The sequence below is a fragment of the Piliocolobus tephrosceles genome, chromosome 17 (assembly GCF_002776525.5).
Source record: "Piliocolobus tephrosceles isolate RC106 chromosome 17, ASM277652v3, whole genome shotgun sequence".
In the NCBI taxonomy this organism is placed as follows: Eukaryota; Metazoa; Chordata; class Mammalia; order Primates; family Cercopithecidae; genus Piliocolobus; species Piliocolobus tephrosceles.
The window spans coordinates 28,622,807-28,647,038 of NC_045450.1; the positions used below are offsets into that span (position 1 = coordinate 28,622,807).

General features: G+C 53.7%; 1 protein-coding gene across 1 annotated transcript; it reads right to left on the reverse strand.

Moving 5' to 3' along the window:
* Positions 1 to 123: 123 nt before the first annotated feature.
* On the reverse strand, positions 124 to 18,758 carry STX1B (syntaxin 1B). The gene is made up of 10 exons (XM_023191256.1): positions 18,677 to 18,758; positions 9,602 to 9,676; positions 9,270 to 9,369; positions 9,104 to 9,178; positions 5,364 to 5,437; positions 4,836 to 4,944; positions 4,568 to 4,641; positions 1,196 to 1,333; positions 979 to 1,089; positions 124 to 750 (listed from the first exon to the last, which is right to left on the reverse strand). The coding sequence occupies exons 1-10, from the start codon at positions 18,704 to 18,706 to the stop codon at positions 670 to 672; spliced, it is 867 nt and encodes a 288-aa protein (XP_023047024.1). The 5' UTR covers positions 18,707 to 18,758; the 3' UTR covers positions 124 to 669.
* Positions 18,759 to 24,232: the final 5,474 nt, after the last annotated feature.

Below are 24,232 nucleotides of genomic sequence, written 5' to 3' on the forward strand. Positions count from 1 at the left end.
GAAGACATGGGGTGTCTGCCATGGCCTGCATGTACCTGGGCCTCCCTGGATCCTCTGAGAATGTGAGCGTGAGTACACACACACCACCTGCCTGGTTTGTAGCAGACACAAAGGGCTGGAGTATCAGTGGCTTTGTTGCTGTTGCATTAGGTTCAAACACTCAAACACAAAATTCCACGTACACAAATAGTGTGTCCACAGATCTGTGGTCTCACTCACACACACACACCGTTCACAGAGGACAGAGAGGGGCGTGGTGGGCAGCTGTGTTACAGTCGGCTGCAGTCTACACAAAAGCCCCGGTGAAGGGGGAAGCTCAGACCACGCACACACACCCGAGGTGGGGGCAGGGGGGTGCTCTGGTGCATCACACACATCACACGCACACACACGCTGGGGTGTCCACACGTCTTGAGCATGTGCCGGCGGCATGCATGTTGGTGTGCATGTGTAATCACGCCTGCTGCGATCTACGTGCGGGGGCAGGGGGGTCCATGGCCGGGTAAGGTCCAGGGACACCAGGGTCTGCCGTGGGGATGGCGGAGGGGTGGGGCTGCCTGGGTCTGTTTTGGGGGTGAGCCTGGAGCAGGGGATGGAGTGAAAGGGGTGGTGGGGGTATTGCTCCCGATGTGGTGGGGGAGGGGTCTGGGAGAGAGAAGGGTGGGGGGCCTACAAGCCCAGCGTCCCCCCAATGGATGACGCCAAGACCACCCCCAGCACCACACAGCAAATGATGATCATGATTTTCTTCTGCAGCAGAAAGAGGACCCAGAGAGGGAGACGGTGAGAGAGACCGACACATGGACAGATGCAGGGACAGACGGGGCAGAGGGTGGCAGGGGGAAGAGGGGAGAGAAAACAGAAACAGGAAGAGGTCAGAGCCAGAGATAAGGCTTCCCGCCCGCTGCCATCACTCACCTCAGCCCGGGCTCAGCCTTGGGCTCCCCCGCCTACCCCCAAGCCGCCTGCCCCGCTCACCCTCCGGGCCTTGCTCTGATATTTCACTGCTTTCTTGGTGTCAGACACAGCTCGCTCCACGTAGTCTACAGAATGTTCCACGTTGTACTCAATGCGGTCAATCATCTCTCCCTGCAGACAGAGGAGACGTGCACAGGGAAGGATGGGGACTAGGCTGGAAGAGGGGACCTCTGGCCCAGGGAGGTTCCCAGGGTGGCATGGGTGGCAGAGCCGGTACCTGGCTCTCTACAAGCATGGCCATGTCCACAAACATGTCGTGCAGCTCACGGATGCTGGTCTCCAGCTTGATGATCTCATTGTGCCTTGTCTCGATCTCATTCAGCGCCTGCTTCGTCATCTGTGAGTCCATTTTGATCTAGGGCGACGAGGGAGAGAGCTACGATCCCCCTTCACCCCCAAGAGCGCCCCCACCCGCAGCGGAGTGGCCAGGGCCAAATCCGATGTCATTTACTAGCTGAAACCTTAGGCACATTATTTACCTGCTCTTGGCCTCAGTTTCCCCACCTAGAAAACGTGGATCATAACACTGCCCACCTCACAGTGTGGTTGTGAAGACTGAGTGACTTAATATGTGCACATCAGCCAGGCACGATGGCTCACGCCTGTAACCCCAGCACTTTGGGAGGCGGGTAGATCACCTGAGGTCAGGAGTTTGAGACCAGCCTGGCCAACACGGAGAAACCCCATCTCTACTAAAAAAAATACAAAATTAGCCAGGTGTGGTGGCGCATGCCTGTAATCCCAGCTACTTGGGAGGCAGAGACAGGGGAATCGCTTGAACACGGGAGGCGGAGGTTGCAGTGATCTGAGATCACACCACTGCACTCCAGCCTGGGCAACAAGAGCAAAATTCCATCTCAAAAAAAAAAGAGTCAGGGCCGGGCGTGGGGGCTTACGCCTGTAATCCCAGCACTTTGGGAGGCCAAGGCAGGTGGATCATGAGGTCAGCAGATCAAGACTATCCTGGCTAATGCGGTGACACCCGTCTCTACTAAAAATACAAAAAATTAGCCAGGTGTGGTGGTGGGCACCTGTAGTCCCAGCAACTTGGGAGGCTGAGGCAGGAGAATGGCGTGAACCCGGGAGGCGGAGCTTGCAGTGAGCCGAGATCGTGCCACTGCACTCCAGCCTAGGTGACATAGCGAGACTCCGTCTCAAAATAAATAAATAAATAAATAAATAAATAAATAAATAAATAAATAAAGAGTAGGGAGAGGCTGTAACCTCAGCACTCCGTGAGGCCAAGGCAGGAGGATCACTCGAGCCCAGGAGTTTGAGGCCAGCCTGGGCAACATAGTGAGACTTTGTCTCTACAAAAAAAAAAAAAGGAAATTAGCTGCACATGGTGGTGCCTGTGGTCCCAGCTACTCAGGAGGCTGAGGCAGGAGGATTGCCTGAGCCCAGGAGGTCAAGGCTGCAGTGAGCTGATTGCTTCACTGCACTCCAACATGGGCCAAAGAGTGAAACCATGCCTCAAAAAAAAAAAAAAAAAAAAAAGAAAAAGAAAAAGAAAAAAACAACAGCCAGTGGGGAAGAGACTTCAACCCACAGTCAGATATGCCTCCTCTCCATAAACACCCAGCCTGAGCCAGGTGACTCACTTCCCAAATTACTCACTGCTCTTACCACATTGAGCCACTCCTCTCCTCTACAGCCTGCCATCGCTCCCCACTACCCAAGGCTCCACACCTTCCCTTCAGCAGTCAAGGCCCAGACTCCCTCTCCCCTCATCTCCTGCTTATTCTATGACCATTCTATAAGCCGAAATCATCCAACGGCTGTTTGGACAGTGTTCAGTCTCCCTGTCTTTTTTTGTGTGTATGTGTGTGGTTTTTGTTCTTTGTTGAGACAAGTTCTCGCTCTGTCGCCTAGGCTGGAGTGCAGTGGTGCTAACAGCTCACTGCAGCCTTGACCTCCTGTACTCAGGCAATCCTCCCACCTCAGTCTCTCGAGTAGCTGCAACCACAGGCACACGCCACCATGCCTGGCTAATTAAAGCAAGTCGTTTCACCATAGAACTGATTTGCCTACATTAAAAGAAAGTGTTTTTTAAATCAAAAAAAACTTTTTTTTGTAGAGATGGGGTCTCACTTTGTTGCCCAGGCTGGTCTATGGACTCCTGGGCTCAAGCCATCCATCTATCTTGGCCTCCCAAAATGCTGGGATTACAGGTGTGAGCCACCACACCGGGCTGCTCAATGCATTTTCAACGAAGATCAGTTCTCCAAATAACAATGAGCTGAAAACTTTTAAGACAGTCATAGCACATCCTTTAAACCTGGTCTAGAACCCTTAACCAGAGTCATTTTGCCACCAGAAACAGAAATGGAGACAGGAGTGGGCAGGCCAGGGCAAAAGTCCACTGAGAGAAACAAGAACTAGGTTCGGGGAAAGCCCATCCTTTCTTTTTTTTTTTTTAGAGACACAGTCTGTGCCCAGGATGGAGTGCAATGGCAAGATCTCGGCTTACTGCAACCTCCGCCTCCCAGGTTCAAGTGATCCTCCTGCCTCAGCCCCCAGTAGCTGGGGTTACAGGCATGCACCACCATGCCCGATTAATTTTTGTATTTTTAGTAGAGACGGAGTTTCGCCATGTTGGTCAGGCTGGTCTCGAACTCCTGACCTCAGGTGATCTACCTGCCTCGACGTCCCAAAGTGCTGGGATTACAGGCATGAGTCCCTGCGCCCAGCCAGCCCATTCTTTCATATGTAAAAGGTCAAGAGTAGCACAAGGGGCAAACCTAAGCAAAACTAAAACTTGCTTTTTTAAAAAAAATCTTCTAAACGTAGGCAAATTAGGCTGGGTTTGGTGGTTCACATCTGTAATCCTAGCACTTTGGGAGGCTCAGGCAGGCAGATTGCTTGAGCCCAGGGGTTTGAGATCAGCCTGGGCAACAGCAGAAGACCCCCCATCTCTACAAAAAAAGGTTTTTTAGGCCAAGTGGTGGGCGCCTGTAATCCCAGCCACTCGGGAGGCTGGGGCAAGAGAATCGCTTGAACCCAGGAGGCGGAGGTTGCAGTGAGCTGAAATCTCACCATTGCACTCCAGCCTGGGTGACAAGAGCAAAACTCCATCTTGAACCAAAAAAAAAAAAAAAAAAGTTTTTTTTTTTAATTAAAAAAAAATTTCTTTTAATGTAGGCAAATCAGTTCTCTGGTGAAACGACCTGCTTCAGTAGTAGAGTATGTCGTGTATCCTAGGGCTCAAGAGTTCTGACTCTGAAACTAGACCGGATTCAACTCCTGGCCCTCCCCTTCGCTCTGAGATCTTGCCAAGTGATTTCATCTCTCTGGGCCAGTTTTCCTCATCTGTGAAATGGGGTTTCCTCGAAGCGGATGTGTGAGTATTAAATGAGTTGGTGGGTGAATGTGAAGATGGAAAGTGCTTAGAACAGTGCCTGGCACACGAACGACTCCGTCATCTGATGGGGGTGCCTTCCTGCTCCGCTCCCATGGAATTCCCCAGTTTCTGGCTCAGGCTTCCCGCTGCTCATCTTTCCAGGGTGAACTTAGGACCTTAGTTCAACCTGAACTTAGGGAGGGGAGGCAAAATTTTCCAAAAACAGAACCCGCCCCACCCGCGGCTCACGTCATCTGTGAAGATAGCCAGCTTCCCGCTCTCCAGCATGTCTTCCAGCTCTTCGTTGGTGGTGGTCCTTCCAGCTGCGGGAAGAAAGGACTCCCTGCTCAGGGGCTGGGACAGCCTGGGGGCCTGAGCTGGGGTGATGGGGCTGGGACCCGGAGCCCACCCTCCCAAGCCGCCTTAGGCCACTGGCCCCCTCCAGAGAGGAAATGCCTGGAAGGGGGCTTGGGCAGCCTCGAGGAGTTTGGGGTCCTGGGGTGGGGGGCACACGCACTGATCTCCAGTTGCCGCTGGATCCGGTCCTTGCAGCGGTCCCGGTACTTGGACTGGGTCGCGTTATATTCGGTCATTACCTCCACGAACTTCCGGGACAGTGTGGAGTGCTACGGTGGAGGTGGGAGGACAGACGGATCAGGGAGGGAATCAGGGAGGGAGTCAGGGAGCAGAGACCGAGGCAGGTGAGGGGGCAGTGCATGGGTGGAATAAGGAGGACGCGCTGAATTAGTTTACGGTCCTTTCTTCAGCCTGGGCCGCGATCCCAAACCCTGACAAGTTCATGGTTCCCTACCCGCCCCGTACCCCCGTCTTAGGCCAGCACCAGCTAGAGACACTGCTACGGAGCTGAGATACGGCTCGGCCCCGCCCCGGGGCCCCGCCCGCCTCTAGCCTCGCCCCCAGAGCCCCGCCCCAGCCCTCCCTGACCACGCCCCCGCCGGTGCCCGGCCCTGGCCCACCCGCCTCTAGCCTGGGCTCCTCCCGAGTCCGGTCCCGGTCCGGCCCCCGCTGGGCTGCCACCTCCTACCTGGGTCTTGCGGATGCGCAGGTCCGCGGAGGAACGGTTCAGCCCCTCCTCCTGTTCAATGCTTTGCTCGATCGCTGCGGGAGAGAGGGCGCAGTGAAGGGCGGGAGACCCGGGGCACATGGGGCGGGGGTCCGGGGAGTACGAAGGGTCAACACCCCGCGGCAGCGCCAGACCCGGGGAGAAAGGTCATTCCCAGGGCGAGTGCAAGCAGCGGTGCCTCAGGGTGGGGTTAGGAGCCAGCAGATAAACAGACGAAAAGAACAGACGTTTGAGGGGGTTCCGAAGGCCGGCAGGAAGGGATACTGAGGGTCAGAGGGTCACCAGACAGAAGGGAGCTATTTGTTCTAGTGGCAGAACTGGGTCTTGGAAAGTCCCATCAGTGGTAACTCCTGTCCAACCCCATGAGGGGGTGCCGGCCCACCCCGCGGGAAGGGGCCATGTAGGTGGGGTGCTCCCTACTTCCTACAGCCCCTGAACAGGGGGCAAGAACGCAGCCCGCGTTTTTTCTGGTGGAAGGCAGTCACCTCCAGGTGGGTCAGGTTCTAGTGGCCCCTCTTTCCCTGGGGAATTCAAGGGCAAACACATGGATATTCCAAGGGAGAAAGCAGCCCCCTCTCTGCCCTGCAAGGTGATCCCCGATCTGGGAATTCCCACTTCTGAAGGATGTTCTGGAAAAGTGCACAGATTAACTGAGATTCCTGCTTCTGGATCACGCACTCCTGACACTATCATTCCGATTTTCTAAAAAAAAGGTTGTGGTAAAATCTACCTCGGTGAAATCAGAAAATGCAGCAGGGATGAATCACCGGCCCTCTCAGACCTCGCCAGCCTCCAGGCCATTCCTAAGAGCCTCACTCCTCCGTTCTGCTGGCAGTGGGGAACGTATGGCTGGATCGCACCCCAAGGCTCCCCGGATTGAGTGACAGCTCTGGCCCAGCAACACACGGCCCAGGGATATTGGAATCGGCTGGCTCAGACTGGGACTCTACTGTCAGCCTTGGGGCTGGGGCCAAGTCTAGAGGGAGCGGTCTCTTGCAGGATCTCACTGACTTTTTACAACATTCCTGGGATTTCAGTGATACCAGCTCATGTTTTAGACTAGAAACTCAGGTTCCAATAGGCGAAACCACTCACTCAAGGTCACACCCAAAGCATGAGCTCATGCTACCAGCTGGAAGAGGACGAAGAGAATCCTGTCTTCTTTCCTGGAGGTCTGAAAGGTCAACTTCTCTAAACCACGGTCACTTTTCCAGCTTCTTTCTCAGGGTATTCCTGAGCCCCTCACCCACAGAGCCCTCCACACGGTCTCACAGAGAGTGTTCAAGGTCAAGGCTTGATGGAAACCATTGAGCCCAGGGGATTTTAAACTGCCGGCAGGAACCTTGTTTCTGAGAAGGAATTTCAGGGGCTGTTGCAGAGAATGAAGAGAGATCAGGCAGGTAGGTGCTCCCAGCTCCAGCTCAGCTAGAACAACCTGACTTTTTTTTTTTTTTTTTTTTGGAGACCGGAGTCCCGCCCTTTCAGCCCGGCTGGAGTGCAGTGGCCGGATCTCAGCTCACTGCAAGCTCCGCCTCCCGGGTTTACGCCATTCTCCTGCCTCAGCCTCCCGAGTAGCTGGGACTACAGGCGCCCACTACCTCGCCTGGCTACTTTTTATTTTTTTTTTGTATTTTTTAGTAGAGACGGGGTTTCACTGTGTTAGCCAGGATGGTCTCGATCTCCTGACCTCGTGATCCGCCCGTCTTGGCCTCCCAAAGTGCTGGGATTACAGGCTTGAGCCACCGCGCCCGGCCCAACCTGACTTTTATGTTTTATATATTGGGATTCTTTGTATGACTTTTGAAAAAAAAAAAAAAAAAAAAAGATTTTGATGCCTTCCACTCCCCACCCCCAAAACAAGCTAATTTTGAAATTGCTTTCATTTTTCTTACTATACTGATAAGGAAGCTGAGAGCAGGGGACTTGTCCACGGTGAGCTGATGGTGGAGGTTGGACTCTGTCTGCCTGGATTTGCACTTAACATTCTCCCAGATTCAGACAGTTTCCATCCAGCAGACTCTCCTGAGTACAAAGGGCTTGTTTTTACAAATCCACACCACAGGCTCACATATGGCCTCCCCTTGAGTCCAGAGGGCATGGAGTTAATACCCTCCTTTCTCTGGACCAAGGTCAGTGCTCTCTGGGCCAGGTAGCTGATACAGTTCCTCTTCCCCAAAGCCTAGCAATGTGCTTCGGACATTGGAGGTACTCAGCATACGTTTTCTGATACGGAATTACTGGGAGCATGCAAAACATCGTGCCGGTAACACTGCTATTTCCCTGGTATGAGCAGACAAGGAGGTTCCCAACCCACGGTGCTTTGGGGGAAGGTGGTTATTACCAGCACCCTAGTCCTTAAATTAGAGTGAATAAATGAACATTTGGCAAGGCCGTCTTGAAAGCTCGCCAGCCCCTGATGTCAGCCACACAAGTCCAATCTGTCCTGAGCCAAGGATACCGATTCAGAGGCATTTGCTGGGCCCACCCACTGGGTGCTCCGTGCCATGCCGGAGTCCTGCTTAGGAGAAATGAGGACTTAATGAAATCGAAACCACTCGGAAGACCACCTTTTTCTAGTGAAACTTCATGCTGGTGGAACCAGCAGGGCTCAGATGCAATTTAGACAAACACTCTCCTCTCCCTTATTTCCTATCATACATCTTTCTCCAAAGAATTGGAGCAAGGGGGAAAGCTGGGGTTTTGTGCTTTCTCACTGTTTAATAATCTGGCTCCTGGAACTTTGTAGAAATTCCTTAGAGAAAGGCCTGCTTTTCTCAATGGATGGCAAAGTTCTTTTTTTTTTTTTTTTTTTTTTTTGAGGAGTCTTGCTCTGTCCCCCAGGCTGGAGTGCAGTGGCGCAATCTCGGCTCACTGCAACCTCTGTCTACTGGGTTCAAGTGATTCCCCTGCCTCAGCCTCCCAAGTGGCTGGGATTACAGGTGCCCACAACCATGCCCGAATAATTTTTGTATTTTTAGTAGAGGTGGGGTTTCACCATTTTGGCCACGATTTAGTTAGGATTTTGAACTCTTAACCTCAGGTGATCCACCCACCTTGGCCTCCCAAAGTGTTGGGATTATAGGTGTGAGCTACCACGCCTGCCCCCCCCCCCCCCCCCCGTTTTTTTGAGACGGGGGGTCTCTGTCTGTAACTCAGGCTGGAGTGCAGCAGCATGATTTCGGCTCACTGCAGCCTCAACACCCTGGGCTCAAGCGAGTCTTGTGCCTCAGCCTCTCGACTAGTTGGAACAAGAGGCACGCACTATCATACCCAGCTATTTTTTTTTGAAATGGAGTCTCTCTGTCACCTAGACTGGAGTGCAGTGGCGTGATCTTAGCTCCCTGCAACCTCCACCTCCTGGGTTCAAGCAATTCTCTGCCTCAGCCTCCTGAGTAGCTGGGATTACAGGCACCTACCACCACACCAGGCTAATTTTTGTACTTTTAGTAGAGACGGGGTTTCACCATCTTGGCCAGGCTGGTCTTGAACTCCTGACCTCATGATTCACCCGCCTCGGCCTCCCAAACTGGCCCAGCTAATTTTCGTATTTTTTGTAGAGACAGAGTTTTGCCATGTTGCCCAGGCTGGTCTTGAACTCCTGGGATCGAGTAATTGGCCTCACCCTGACCTCCCAAAGGCCTGAGCCACCATGCTCTACCCACAGTTCTTTTCCTCCCTGGTTGAGGGGTTGAACTCCTCACCTTTCAATTTGGACCGAACCTTGTTGGCCGTCTTCTTGATGTCTGCAGTGAGGTCCTCCAGCTCCTGTTTGGTCTCTGAGGGGAGGGCGAGGACAAGTGAGATGTCTGGGTGGGAACCCCAGACCCCTTCTCCTCCCACCCCACAGTCACTGGCAGCCACACTCACTCTCATCTGGGTTGGGGGCAGCCAGGATGGCGCTATGCTGTTTTTTCACCTGCTCCACATCCTCTGACAGTTTCTCAATGCAGCCCCGGATCTCTTCCACCTGGAGGAGAAAATCGGCTATACCCAGCCAAGTTGTCAGGCCAAACAACGGGTTCCAGGGGAACCAGCCAGGGTTCAGGGGGAGGACCAGCCCCAGAAGGGCTGATAAAAGGCCGGGGAGAGTGCAGGAGCAGGGAAGTAGGGGACAGGAGAAAGGAAGTTGTTGGTGGCTAGGGGCTGGGCGCTGGGGCTGGGGCTGGGGGCTGAGGCTGGGGGCCTTGGAGGCCCATTACCTGTTCAAAGAACTCATCCATGAAGTGGTCCCGATCCACGTGGACCACCTCCTCTTCATCATCACTGTCTTTCGCCTGGGGGCAAAGGAAGGCTGAGTCCATGAGCAGGCCCTACCTGGGTCCCCAAGGCTGGCTCCCGGCTCTCCTGCCCTCTCCCTGCCATGCACACATAGGTGCTCCCAGCTCTAGGCTCAGAGAAGGGATCCTAGGAGGGGTCCCATGCAGGGGAGATGACAAAGGCATCAAAAGTATCTGTCAGCCCAAAGGATTCCTTAGAAGAAATTGGCAAAAGACCCCCTCTCAGGGCAGATGTGGCCTTGGGGGCGCAGAGTCAGCCTTGACCAACCAATAGGGATGATTTCAATATTTCAACAACCAGCTCAATGTCAGGCTTGCAGTAACTGACCCTGGGCTCCGTGAAGGGTCCTGGACTGGAGTCCCAGGAGCCTGGATCTCCCTACTGTCCCTGCTCTCCTGCCCAGATCTCACTTTACTCCTTCTCGTCCTCTCCTGCCCCACCCGACCAGACATGTCCCCTATGCAAGGTCACTTCACTGACAGCGGCAGGCACGAAGTTGAGCAAGCAGTGAGGGTTAGATAAGAGACACAGGCAGCACCCCGACCTCCCTTGCGCCCTGTGCCCCCCTCCTCCCGCCCACTCTCCCTCCCCTCCCAGCCGGCTGTCCCTCGCAGTGGATTCACTTCCTTTCATCCAGCCCCTTCCAACTTCACACCCACCTACTCTTGCTGGCTTGGATTTCCCAGTTGCAACCTGCAGCTGCTCAACCCTCCACCCGCAGGGCTCAGAGACACAAGAGGATTTACCCACCCACAGCACCACTGCCACCGACAGACAGACTCGCAACACAGACAGAAGAGCTGACACCCAAGGCACACAGGAATAGGCCCCCCGACACCCACACGGAGATGCACTGATGCTGGCGTTCACCCGCACGCAGACTCAGCTGAGCCGCACTGACGTGTGTGGACACTGGCGTTCAGCTGCACCCCCAAGGACATTTGGGAGGGCTCACTGGGCTTGTTCTTCCAGCTTCTCCGAGCCTCATGTCTGCACACACGCTCAGAGCTGGACAGGAGGAAAGGCTGTAGGGGAGGCGCACCGTGCTACACACGCCTGAGTCCTTCTCTGCTTGGGACAGAGGTCTGACAGCAAAATCTGAGCCCATCAAGCTTAATGACATCTGTAGCCCTGATCAGTCCCAATGGAAATGTATACAGAGTTCATCCTGATTTCCAAAAAGAACCCAGCCAGAGCTCAGCCAGAATCCAACCCCCAGAGCCTGGGTGAAATCAAGACAGGATCCAAACAGCATCCACCTTGGGGTGTAGTCCGTTGGAATCCAAAAAGAAGAGCTCGCCAGGGTCCCAGTGGAATGCAGACAGGGCCTAACAGAAACCAGACAGGCTCGGACTGAACTAGCCGAGGCTCACACAGATCCCAGACAGATCCCAGACAGCTCAGATTGAACCTAGACAGGGCCAGATGGGACCTAGGTGCAGTCCACACAGCCAAAACTCAGGATCACCAGCACCCCACAGCCCCGGGAAAAGCCCGCACAGCCCGGTGGGCCTCCAGCTCCACGCTCCTGAAGCCACCCCAGCCTTCCTGCTAAGCCCGGCCCAAATGGAACTCCAGGGAGTCTTCACACAGACGCTGGGCCCACACTGTGTCGGAAAATGTGTTCAGCACTTGTGTTGAATTTCCAGACAATCCCAAACATCTGCCTGGAAAGGGGGTTTCCTCCATCTTGGCTCACAGCTGCCCCCAGAAAGTGGGGTGGCACAGGTGGCATAAGTTGGGGACCCCGAGAGGCTCTGGGATGCTGGGCTCACCTCTGAGGACCCATCGGCCTACCATGATGCTCTTCACTTTCTCTGTCCTCAAAACCCAGCTGTGCTACAAGGCCTTCTTCCCCTAGAGCCAAAAGCCTTCCTCTGCCCTTTCCCTCCCTTCAACCACTCACTCGGCCACCAGCCTCATGCAGGTCATGCGGCCTCTCCCTGGCACGGGAGCCTGAGGACTTTCCCGTTCTCTGTCTCTCTCCCTTCTCCATGCTAACGTTAGGAAGTCCTTCCTAAAATCTAATTTCAATCTCTCCTGTTGTTCTTGGAGCCACCTCCCTTAGGTTCATCTCTGGAGCACCCTGGGCTACCTATTTGTCCTCAAGAGAGGAAGAAAGATAGAAGGCCCAAGTGTGGTTTATTTGGTATAATAAATACAAAGAGAGCTGGGAGCTAATAATCCTCTACCATTTACAAACACTTTTACATCCATAATCCATTTTGATCCTCAGCACCACCAGCCCTGCGAGAAAAGCTGCGCAAACATCATCGTCCCCATTTCACAGATGAGGGAACAGGAAGCCAGAGGGGAAAAAGGAGAGTGACTTGCCCAAGGGCACCCAGGCCATATAGGGCCGGAAAACCATGGGCATCCAGGCCCGCAAAGACCCCTGTTAGGCTTCAGACTGGGCTACCTCCCCCACTGACTTTCCGCTCCCAGTTACTTTCCTTCTCAGGTGAGTGCCTGCTAAATCCCGATCTGGGGAAGGCTCTGTGTCCGGACAACCTAGCAAAATATGATCACTTGATGGTATTTTTTGCATAAGTCTTACATTCTTGTTATCTCATTTAATCTTCATTAGAACTCTGTAAGGACCATTGGCCAACATAATTAAAATTATGCAAATATTTAGATGGTGTTTTACAATGTGCTGGGCATTGTTCTATGTGCTCCACATATATCTATCCATTTCAGTCTTACAACAGCCCCCTCGGAGGTATTATTATTATTATTATTATTATTATTATTATTATTATTATTATTTTTGAGACAGAGTCTCGCTCTGTCGCCCAGGCTGAATGCAGTGGTGCAATCTCAGCTCACTGCAAGCTCCGCCTCCCGGGTTCACGCCATTCTCCTGCCTCTGCCTCCCGAGTAGCTGGGATTACAGGCACCTGCCACCATGCCCGGCTAATTTTTTGTATTTTTAGTAGAGACGGGGTTTCAACGTGTTGGCCAGGTTGGTCTTGATCTCCTGACCTTGTGATCTGCCCGCCTCAGCCTCCCAAAGTGTTGGGATTACAGGTGTGAGCTACCGTGCCTGGCCCCTAGGAAGTATTATTATAGCCCCCATTTATAGATGGGGAAACTGAGACATAGAGCTAAATAACTCAGGCCAGTTGTAGTGGCTCACGCCCGTAACCCTAGTACTTTGGGAGGCTCTGGTGGGAGTATTGCTTGAACCCAGGAGTTCAAGACCAGCCTGGGCAACATAGCAAGACCGTGTCTCCACAAAAAATACAAAAATTAGCTGGGCATGGTGGTGGGCACCTGTTGTCCCAGCTACTTGGGAGGCTGAAGTAGGAGGATCCCTGGAGCTTAGGAGGTTGAGAGACTGCAGTGAGCCATGATTGTGCCACTACCACTGCACTCCAGCCTGGGTGACAAAGCGAGACCTCATCTCTGGAAAAAAAAAAAAAAAAGGAACTTGCCCCAGGTCAGTTGTTAGAAGACCATTTGGCTCTACCCCTGAGCCTCAGTCTCTGCATTTGCTGAATGGTAACAATACCTACCCTGGCCGATCCCATGTTACAGACAAGGAAACAGGCTCAGAGAGTTTGCTTGATCTGCCTAAGGCTTCACAGCAAATGACGCCAGAGGTAGGACCTGAACCCAGGACTGTCTGGCACTAAATGTCAGGCTTTCTCCCTTCTGTCCTGCTGACAGATGGCAGTCCCTCCTGGTCACAAAGAGCCCACTCTGCTATGTCCTCAGGATTGCTGAATTCCTGCAGCCAGGACGGAAAAGCAGTAGGAGGGCCCAGGGCTGCAGGAATTGCTTGGACAGGAGGCCAGGCCTCCCAGCCTTTGTATGTCTTGCTGTGTGACCCCAGGCAAACCTCAACTCCTCCCTGGGCCCCAGTTCCCTCGTCGCTGAAATGAGCAGGCTGGTGCAAGTGCCTACCCTGCTTTGAGGGGCCCTCCCTGCTCTGAGTGATGCATATTTAGTAATGAGCACAGCATCCATTTCTGGAAGAACTTAGGCCAGCCAAAAAGAAAGCAGGCTGTGGGCAAACCAGACTACCTAGAAAAAGATGATCAAATGTTCCCCAATCTACTTTATGGTGGCCTCAGGTTACAGGTGAACGATTCAAGCCTCAGTTTCCTCATGTGCAAATCGAGGAGGATAACAGTTCACATACATGTAACACATATGTGCTGATTACCATGAGTTGGGTGCTATTACAAGTGTTTTGCATTTCTTTTTTTCTTTTTTGGAGAGATGGGGTCTCACTATATTGCCCAGGCTGGTCTCAAACTCCTGGGCTCAAGAGTTCCTCCCTCCTTGGCCTCCCAAAGCTCTGGGACGACAGGTGTGAGCCACTGCACCCAGCCTGCATTTCTTGTTTAATTCTCACGACCACTCCATGAGGTCATATTCTTACTCTCATTGGACAGATGAGAAGGTGGAGGTGCAGAGAGATTGGGTAACTTGCCGAAGATCACACAGCTGATGGGATGACTCAAACCCAGGCACTCTGCTCTATAGCACACGGCTCCTTGAGCACTTGAGGGGGATTGAATGAGAGAGTGCAGTGCCCCTGAGCCCCTTCCAGAAGCACCTGGGGACTGCGCATATCAGATCCAAGCCTCCAGCTGTAGCCTGAGCCTCCTCAGGGGCCCCCTAAGTCCGGGTCTTCCACGCCGGAGCCACCACGGGCCTCGTGTGTATGTCGATGCGGAGCGACAGCAAGGACAGATACAGAAACGTAAGGAGGAGAGTGACAGTGAGAGCCAGCAAGCCAGTGACCAGAGAGACAGATGGTGAGATGGTGACAAAAACAAAGAGGCGGCAAGAGACTGGAATTGGGTGACAGAAAAGTCAGAGGGAGAGAGTGTGCATGCGTGTGAGTGTGTGTGTGTAAACACATACGTGCCCCGGCACTGACACACACGGGCTCCCCATGCTGCTCATGGGTGCAAGCATCATCGTTTGATCGGAGGCAGCAGCCTTCCCCCACCCTCTGCCTCAGTCCATCTGTCTCCCTGGCTGGGGCCTCTCCTTGCTCCCTCCCCCGTGCAGCCTGGCCCTCTCACCCCGACCTCTCCTCCATCTTTCCTGCCTTACCCCTTGCCCCTTCCTCATCCTCCCTCTGCCTCATGGGGTCATTCATTCATCTAACAGATGCGTTGGATTTGTGCCAGGTGCTCTTCTGGGTGCTGCTGGCGATGTGGTGGTGAAGAAGACAGGCGAGAAGGGCCTGCCTCCAGGGAGCTGGCATTCCAGTGGGGGAGGCAGACAATGGGAGGTGAACAAGACCATTTCAGATTGTGCTGAATAGCAGAAGGGAGATAAGCAGAAAGATGGGATCGAGAGACACGGGGATTGGGGGGGATTGTGGAAAGATTTCTACAGGACAGTCAGCAGGGCTTTTCGGGGGAGGTGACATCTGAGCTGGGCCCTGAAGGAGCCAACTTTGCCACAAAGATGGGGAAACAGAATTCAGGGCAGAGGGAACAGCATGCACGAAGGTCCTCGGACAGGGGTAAACTTGTGTGTTTGGACGGCAGAAAGAAGCCCAGTGCCGGCCCAGCATGGTGGTTCATGCCTGGAATCCCAGCACTTTGGGAGGGCGAGGCGGGAGGATCATTTGAGGCCAGGAGTTCAATACCAGTCTGGTCAACATAGACTCCATCTCTACAAAAGTAAAAAGATAGCCAGGCATGGTGGTGCGCATCTGTAATCCCAGCTACTCGAGAGGCTGAGGCAGGAGGATCCCTGGAGACCAGGAGGTCGAGGCTGCAGTGAGCTGTGATTGTGCTGCTGTACTCCAGCCTGGGCAACAGAGGAAGACCATGCCTTTAAAAACATTTTTTAAAATTTAAATAAAGGCAGCCCAGAGCAGCTGAAGGATATGGAACCATCACCCAGGGTTGGTGGTCTCCGCCCCCTGTGATTTCAGGGCTGCGTTTCTAAAGCACCTACTATGCCTGCCTCATACCTGAGGGCCTTCAGGGCTCGGGACGGTCCCTCAGCAGGCTTCATCCTGTCCAGCCTCAGATTCAGGCTCCTGTACTGCAGCCCCGCCTTCTTCCCAGGTTGTCTCCCCACTTCTCCCGCTCGACTCCACAGCTGCCTCTCAGACCTCAGCCCTCCCTGTGCCCCTCCTGTCTTCTCCCATAACCCACCTTCCTCTCCACCTCACTTGCTCTGCTCTTTCCTCTTGAGCCCCACTCTGCCCTCACTCTTTGGACCCTGGGACACCTATTTAGCTGACTAACTCCTCATCGCAGCCTCCACATCCAGCTTAGCACCAACCAAGGTTGCCTGGTAAACTGGACGCAGAAAACCCTGGTTCAAGCCCACCTCGACCATTAAGAGTTATCTGACCTTGGACAAGTCAGGTTTTTTTCCCCCTCTGGCCCTCAATGTACTCCAAAATAAAATAGAGGCCATGTCCTGCCCATCGCAGGGGGCTAGTGTGATGTTGAAGAGAAATAAACCATCTGCTGGGTAACAGACACACAGCACTGTTGGGCTCCAGGCCCCCTCCTAGGCACTTGATGCATATTAACTACTTTCAATCCTCAGGATAACCCTGTGAAACAGGTACTCTTACTTCTCCCAATTCATACATGAAGAAATTGAGGACCAGAGAGGTTAAGCAACTTGCCCAAGGTCACACAGGAAGTAGCAAAATTAGAATTTGAACCCAGTCTGGCTCCCGAAACCACTGTGTGACAAACGGACTTGAGAATCTCTTGGGAATGCCAAGGTACTGTCCCTGGGCTAATGTCCCCTCCCACCACCGCCCCTGCCTCATCCCTCCCAGTGTCTCAGAGACCCCATTTCTAGGTCTCCCACACCCTGCCCAGTGTCTCCGGCATCCCAACCTCCTCACTCTCAATTGTAGCAGGGAGACCCTTACACTACCCGAATCTGTCAGCTTTTCCCACCCCACCCGCCCCCTCTTGAATCTCCAGTTTCCCTGAGCTGTGACTAATACCAAAGCCACCACCTCCACTCAGCCCCTTCACCCTTCCACACCACCTCTGGCAGCCACAGCCAGCAGGATTCCTTACCTCTGAGCAGGGGCCCCTGACTCATTCATGAGGCCTCCCCCTTACCCCGCTTAGCCTTTTCCCTCCCTCTTTCTTGAATTATACCCACTTCCATTTCCCTGGGTTTTGGAGTCATGGAATAGTCCTGGTAGCTGGTGAGCTGGGTTCAAGTCCAGATCCCTTACCTGCTAGCTGTGTGACCTTTGGCAAGTTATTCAACCACTCTGGGCCTCAGTTTTCCCAACTCTAAAATGAAAGAGCCTCTCTGTCCACTTGCCAGGAGGTCGGTGGGGCGCTAATGAGATCACAGAGGAAAGCCTGCTCTGCAAACTGCACCATGAGGAGGGGAACTGACAGCACCGATGCTGAAGCCGGCCTGTCTGGATCTGAATTCCACCTTTACCAGCTGTGTGACTTTGGTCTAATTACTTAATCTCTCTGAGCTCAGTGTCCTTATCTATAAAATGAGATAGCATATATCTATATATCTAAAAAGATATTTATATATCTATGAAATGAGATAACCAGTCTCATAGGATTGCTGTGAGGATCAAAATGAGTGAATGTGCATAAAACACTTCAAACAATGTTTATTATTACTGTCATTTTCCTCATGCCGGAGTGTGTATTCAGTAAAAATGTAATAAAGAAACCTTCAAAATTCCCTCCCTCAGCCACCAGCTCCTCCTTGCTTCCCACTTGGCAACCTGTCTGTCCCCAGAGACAGCGGTCACTTGCCTCCAAACACCTTCTCTTCTGTCTGTAACCTGGGTCCCCACCCCGAAATCCAGGGGACAGCTCTTCACCCCCAGTGCTGAAACTTCTGTTTCAAAGGCCAGAAAAGCAGAGACCTGTGTCAACCTGGCGGATGGGAAACCCAGATTGTAGTCTGCCCCCCACCCACTTGCTTGGTGACCTTGGGCAAATCCCTTCCCATGCCTGAATCTCAGTTTCCTCATCTGTCAAATGGGGTAATAACCCCTGGGTTAACAACCCACCAGTTCCCTGTAAAGGCTCAGTGCCTTGGGCAGCTTAGCCCGGCCGGTACCCTTATTAACATAACACCAGCAGCCCAGCACAGCGGGGACTGTCAGCGCTGCCTCCTCTGGCCCCAGGTCATTTCTCCAAATGCCCCAGCGGTTCTCCCTGCCCCGGAAACCATCCTCATCCAGCCTCACTTCCCAGTTCCTCCAGACAGCAGCCTCCACTGCAGTCCTTACCCTGTCCCCACAAAACCAGGGACTGCCTGGCCAGACTCCTGGAGCCGGGCCTCTTTGGGCCTGCAGACCTGGGGCCTGCATCAGCCCTTGACTGCCTGGGGTGCCCCAGTTCCCCCCAGCAGAGCGCGGCCCGTGTTCCATGGCCCTGTCCTCCGCATCCCCATCTCCCACCTCTGGGTCACCCCATGTCAGGCCCTGGCCCTCTGGCTCTCTCCGGAGGCCACCTCTTCCCTCCCTGTCTCAGAGAGATTCCCCCTCCCTACGGGGAGTGACACGCGCGTGTGCACACACACACACACTTCATTCACTGCCAGGTACTGGCATCTCAGTCCCAACCTGTGTCCTTCCCTGTAGCATCCCCTGAATCTGGGTCCTGCTAGACTCTCAGCCTGGCCCAGTCACCGCCCCCATGCTTCTCTTTGGCAAACCTGCCCAGGGGATGACAGTCCCCTCCGGTCTCTCCTGACATCCACTCTCTCCCATCCCCAGACCAGACCCTGGGGCCCTACTGGGAATGCGGGGTGTTCGAGGCCCCTGAGACCCTTCTTGCCCCCTTGTGTCTTAATGGCCTCTAACCCCTTCCAGCCACTGTCCCCAAAATGCAGGTTCACTGGAGAGACATCAGGCGCCTGAAGATATTGGGGTGCCCCGGCTATCAACCTCCGATCTCATCCTTCGCCCCCACGTTCCAGCACCTCCCCCACTCCATCCCCACGCGCTCCCCAATACTGGGGTCCCGCCCCCCCATTTTCCCCACCCCCAAGCTCACACTCCGCAGCTCCTGAGTCCGATCCTTCATCCTGCGACGGCTCCTCCTCCTCCTCCTCGTCCTCCTGCCTCTGTTGCTGCTCCCGGTCTCCCGCCTCGGTGCCGGAGGCCGGGGTCTGGGGGCGCCGGGGGGCGCCGCGGCCGCTGCGGGGGGCCTGCGGGCGGGGGCGGGGGCGGGGCCGGGGGCAGCTGGCCGAGGGCCGGGCAGGGGCAGGGGCCTGGGCCGGGCTCGGCTCTGCCGGGCTGCGGTGGCGATGCGGCTGCGGCACAGGGTAGGATGGAGGGATGCGGGAGCCGAGCGCGGGGGAGGGGGGCGGAGGGAGGTGAGGAGGAAGCGAGGGCGGGGGGAGCGGGAGCGCGCAGGGAGCAGGGGGCATGCGCAGCGCCCGGGCCGGGGGCGCCTGGGGGTTGTAGTCACGGGCTTGGGGGACACCCGAGGAGGGGGCGGGAGAGGCCTGGAGGCGGGTGGGGGTGGGCAGAGCCCGAGGAGCAGGGAGAGATGCGGAGAGCCAAGAGGAGATGCTAGGGTGGCGGGGGGGGGGGGGGGGGGGGGCCGGGGGGAAAGAGGGGGTGAGGGAATGAATTCAGGGAATAACCTGGGAGCCAGGATGTGGATCCCTTTCCAGTAGACACAGATAGCGGCTGTGTTTTGTATTTGGTGTCTGCGTGAGGCTGCGCGCGACCACCTCTGGGTGCGAGCCAGTGTGTGTTCCTGCAGGAGGCTCTTTAGACACTAGAAATAGAAAGACTGACCCTCTGTGTGGTTTTTACGATGCAGGGAACCAGCCAGGTGCTTGCCGAGAAGGACACGGGGCTTGTGTTGCACAGCCTGGGCCTCTCCCGCTGCAGTGGGTCTTGGAGCTCTGCTTGTCTGCCTCCGGGAACAGGGTGCTCACTAGCTCCCAGGACCTCCTGGCCCATCTGCAGATGGCTCTGACTGTGGAACATGAAATTTGTCCTTAGTGGGAGGGGAAATCAGGCCCCCCCGAGGGTCTGAGTGACCTCCTCTTCTGATGCCCACCTTTCCTCTCCCCATCCTTACACCACACCAACTCCTCCCACTTCCTGCAATGGGGCGCCGGCCCCCAGTGGGACAGGTCTTGACTCTCAATCGATCCTTCTGCCTCAGTCTCCCAAAGTGCTGGGATTACAGGCCTGGGCCACCGCACCCAGCATTCTCTTGCCAAGTACCCAGTGACCTCCTTGGTGCCAAATTCGTGTCTGATAAACCCTCATCCCACACTGCCAGTCGGGCCTTACCATCCCTAACCTCTCAGCAGCATGTGACTCTGATGAGCCCCTCTTCCTGAAACCCTCCCATCTGTGGTGCTCTGCCCCCCCCCCCCCCCCCCCCCCCCACCCCGCAACCTGACCTGTGAGTGTTGTCTCCAGCCTTCTTCCAGGTCCTTCCCTTTTCCCACAGCCCCTCAACCTCAGGGTTCCCTGGGCTCCGTCCATTCTCTTCTCTTTTTTTTAATTTTAATTTTTATTTTTTGAGTTAGGGTCTCACTCTGTCGCCCAGGCTACAGTACGGTGGTGCAATCTCAGCTCACTGCAGCCTCAACCTCCCAGGCTCAAGTGATCCTGCCCCCTCAGCCTCCTGAGTAGCTGGGACTACAGGCACACGCCACCACGCCTGGCTAATTTTATTTTTTGTAGAGATAGGGTCTCACTATGTTGTCCAGGCTGGTCTTGAATTCCTAGGGTCAAGTGATCATCCTGCCTCAGCCTCCCAAAGTGCTGAGATTACAGGCCTGGGCCACCACGCCTAGCATTCTCTTCCCTCTACCTGCACTTTTCTGCACCTCCGTGTCTGCAGTGCCCACATCTGTACCTGTGAGCCAGATCCTGCCCCTGTAAGATAGCCCCTACTATGTGCCTAAGCTCTGAGCCGGGCACCAAGAAGACAGAGACTGAAGATGCCACCAGAGCCATGAGTAGACCATGACTACAGTGGGCATGGCTAGCGCTGACGTGGGGACCTCAAGGAGGTGGCTGTATCCTCCCCAAAGTGCTCCCTCCTGTGCTCTCCCTCAGAGATGGCATCATCTCCATCCACCCAGCCACTCAAAGCACAGAAAGCTGTCCTTGTCTCCCCATCATTATAATGCCACCACATTATGGGCATCCACCATGTTGCATTCACTATGCCGGTGGCTCCCAGAAACCTCCCAACCTCACAGTAGCCACTGCTAAGATCTCAAGTGTATAGACCAGGACACTGAAGCTTTGAATGGTCACATAACATATCCAAGTTCACAAGGTTAATAAAGGGCAGGACTGGGGTCTTGTTTGTATTTTTTCTTTTTCTTTTCTTTTTTTCCAGAGGCAGGATCTCACTGTGTTTCCCAGGCTGGAGTGCAGTGGTGCAATCACACCTCACAGCAGCCTCAACCTCCTGGGCTCAAGCGATCCTCCCATCTCAGCCTCCTGAGTAGCTGGGACTACAGGTGTACACCACTGTGTCCAGCTAATTTTCTTTTCTTTTCTTTTTTGAGAGAGAGTCTGGCTCTGTCGCCCAGGCTGGAGTGCAATGGCACAATCTTGGCTCACTGCAACCTCCGCCTCCCAGGTTCAAGTGATTCTCCTGCCTCAACCACCCAAGTAGCTGTGATTACAGGTGCCTGCCACCATGCCTGGCTAATTTTTGTATTTTTAGTAGAGACAGGGTTTCGCCATGTTGGCCAGGCTGGGCTGGAAATCCTGACCTCAGGTGATCCACTCACCTTGGCTTCCCAAAGTGCTGGGATTGCAGGTGTGAGCCACTGTGCCTGGCCCTAATTTAACTTTTTATTTTTTCCAGAAACGAGGCTGGTCTCAAACTCCTGGGCTCTCACCTTGGCTTCCCAAGTGCTGGTATTATAGGCATAAGCCACTGTGTCTGACCTTGTTTGCATCTTTTGATTGCAAAGCCCATTCTTCTTCTTCTTCTTCCTCCTCCTCCTCCTTCTTCTTATTCCTCTTCTTTCCTTCTCCTTCTTCTTCCTCCTCTTCCTCTTCTTCTTCTTCTGTCTTCTTTTTCTTCTTTTAAGAGATGGGGTCTTACTCTGTTGCCCAGCCTGGACTCAAACTCCTGGGCTCAATTAGTCTTCCTACCTCACCCTCCTGAGTGGCTGGGACTACAGGGGCACGCCACCGCACCCAGCTCACAGCCCATTCTTGTAAAAGCATGCTCTTATAGTTTCTCTCTCAATTGTGACACCCAGAGCTGTCTCCAGGTCCTCTCCTGTCCCCACCACCTCAGTTCAGTCTAGGCCCTCACTGATTTTCACTGTCTTTCACCTGGGCCATCAGCACAGCCTTCTCTCTCTGGTCTTCCTACTTGAATGAAGCGCCTTTCCTTTACATATATCTTCCTCCCCAGTCCTTAATGTGATTGCCCCCAAAACAAATGTGACCTGCCAGGTGCCGTGGCTCATGCCTGTAATCCCAGCACTTTGGGAGGCTGAGGCAGGTAGATCATCTGAAGTTGGGAGTTCAAGACCAGCCTGACCAATGTGGAGAAACCCTGTCTCTACTAAAAATATGAAATTAGCCGGGCATAGTGGCGCATGCCTGTAATCCCAGGCACTAGGGAGGCTGAGGCAGAAGAATTGCTTGAACCCGTGAGGTGGAGGTTGCTGTGAGCCGAGATCACGCCATTACACTCCAGCCTGGGCAGTAAGAGCGAAACTCTGTCTCAAAAAGAAATAAATACATAAAAATAAAAAATAAAAATATAAAAATTAGCCGGGTGTGGCAGCATGTGCCTGTAATCCCAGCTACTCTGGGGGTTGAGGCAATCAGTATGCTTGAACCTGGGAGGCGGAGGTTGGAGTGAGCCAAGATCATGTCACTGCACTCCAGCCTGGGAGACAGAGCAAGACTCTGTCTCAAAAACAAACAAACTAAAAAATCAGAATGAATAAATGGCGTATTCCCTCACCCGTTTTACTCAGGCATAAAGAACAAAGCAAATGTGTCCTGTGAAGGCAGGGAGTTTTGTCTGCTGTGTGTTCACTGCTGGTTCTCCAGTGGCTCCACGGCACCTGGCACATGGTAGGCGCTCAGTAATTATGTGTTATAGGAATGAATGAGTGGCGCACCACTCATATCTGGCTGCAGCTCTAAAGATGGACACAGGCACACACATATGGCAATTCCTCTCATTGATCAGTGATTTCAAACTCATTATATTCATGATCACTTATGGGCTACCCAAAGTAGCCCTGAATCATGAAGGAACTTCCTATGCAGTCTCCTACCCAGTGCCTGCCCCCCGCCCCGCTTTTTTTTTTTTTTTTTTTTTTGAGACGGTGCCTTGCTCTTGCTCTGTCATCCAGGCTGGAGTGTAGTGGCACAATCTCCACTCACTGCAACCTCCACCTCCCAGGTTCAAACGATCCTCCCACTTCAGCCTCCTGAGTAGCTGGGACCAGAGGCACGTGCCATCTCACCCATCTAGTTTTTTGTATTTTTTGTAGAGACAGGGTTTCACCATGTTGCTCAGGCTGGTCTTGAACTTCTGAGCTCAAGCAATCCACTCGCCTTGGCCTCCCAAAAGTGCTGGGATTACAGGTGTGAGCCATTGTGCCTGGCCAGCATTTCTAAAGCATCGATATAACCAGGCCAGCCTCTGATCAGAAAACTTTCCTGGTTTCCCATTGCTTATGGGGTAAAGCCCCAATTTCCTAAACTGGCTCTCCGCTTTAGGGCATGCCACCTATTCTCATGCACCCTCTATTCCTATCCTGTTATTCCCTGCATTTTCATATCTCCATGCCTTTCCTCGTGTCCTTCTTGTCCCCTGGAACTCCCTTCCCTCTAACATCCCCAAGCCCACCTCCTGCTCTTCTATTGAAGTTCAGCCACAGTGTCTTTCTTGGCCTTCCTGATGATAGAGGGAAAGCATAGCCAAATCCAGGCTCAGCTGCTCACTGCCCAAATGCCAAACAAGAGACGAGAGTTGGGGGCCGAGTGCGGTGGCTCACGCCTGTAATCCCAGCACTTTGGGAGGCCAGGGCGGGCAGATCACCTGAAGTCAGAAGTTCAAGACCAACCTGGCCAGCATGGCAAAATCCTGCCTCTACTAAAAATACAAAACTCAGCTGGGCATGGTGACTCACATCTGTAATCCCAGCTACTCAGGGGCTGAGGCAGGAGAATCGCTTGAATCCGGGAGGCAGAGGTTGCAGTGAGCCGAGATCATGCCACTACATTCCAGCCTGGGCGATGGAACTGTCTCGAAAAAAAAAAAAAAAAAAAAAAAAGAGTTGGTAGGCGGAAAGCAGGTTTATTTGGAGAGCCAGCAAACCAAGGAAATGGCAGACTAATGTCTGAAAGTCTCATCTCAAAATTTTCAGGCTGGCTGGGTTTTATTTATTTGTTTAGTATTTGAGACAAGCTCTCATTCTGCTATCCAGGCTGGAGTGCAGTGGCGCAGTTATAGTTCACTGCAGACTTGACCTCCCAGACTCAAGCGATCCTCCCATGTCAGCCTCCGAAATAGCTGGAACTATAGGCGCGCGCCACCAACCTGGCTCACTTTTTGATTTTTTTTTTTTTTTTTTTTTTTTTT

Excerpts from the sequence above, each read along its gene's own strand:
- STX1B (XM_023191256.1), bottom strand. The coding sequence starts at position 18,706 with ATGAAGGATCGGACTCAGGAGCTGCGGAGT. Across the intron at positions 9,179-9,269 it reads TGCCCCCAACCCAGATGAGA|AGACCAAACAGGAGCTGGAG; the intron begins GTGAGTGTGGCT and ends CCCTCCCCTCAG. Across the intron at positions 4,945-5,363 it reads TGCGCATCCGCAAGACCCAG|CACTCCACACTGTCCCGGAA; the intron begins GTAGGAGGTGGC and ends CCTCCACCGTAG.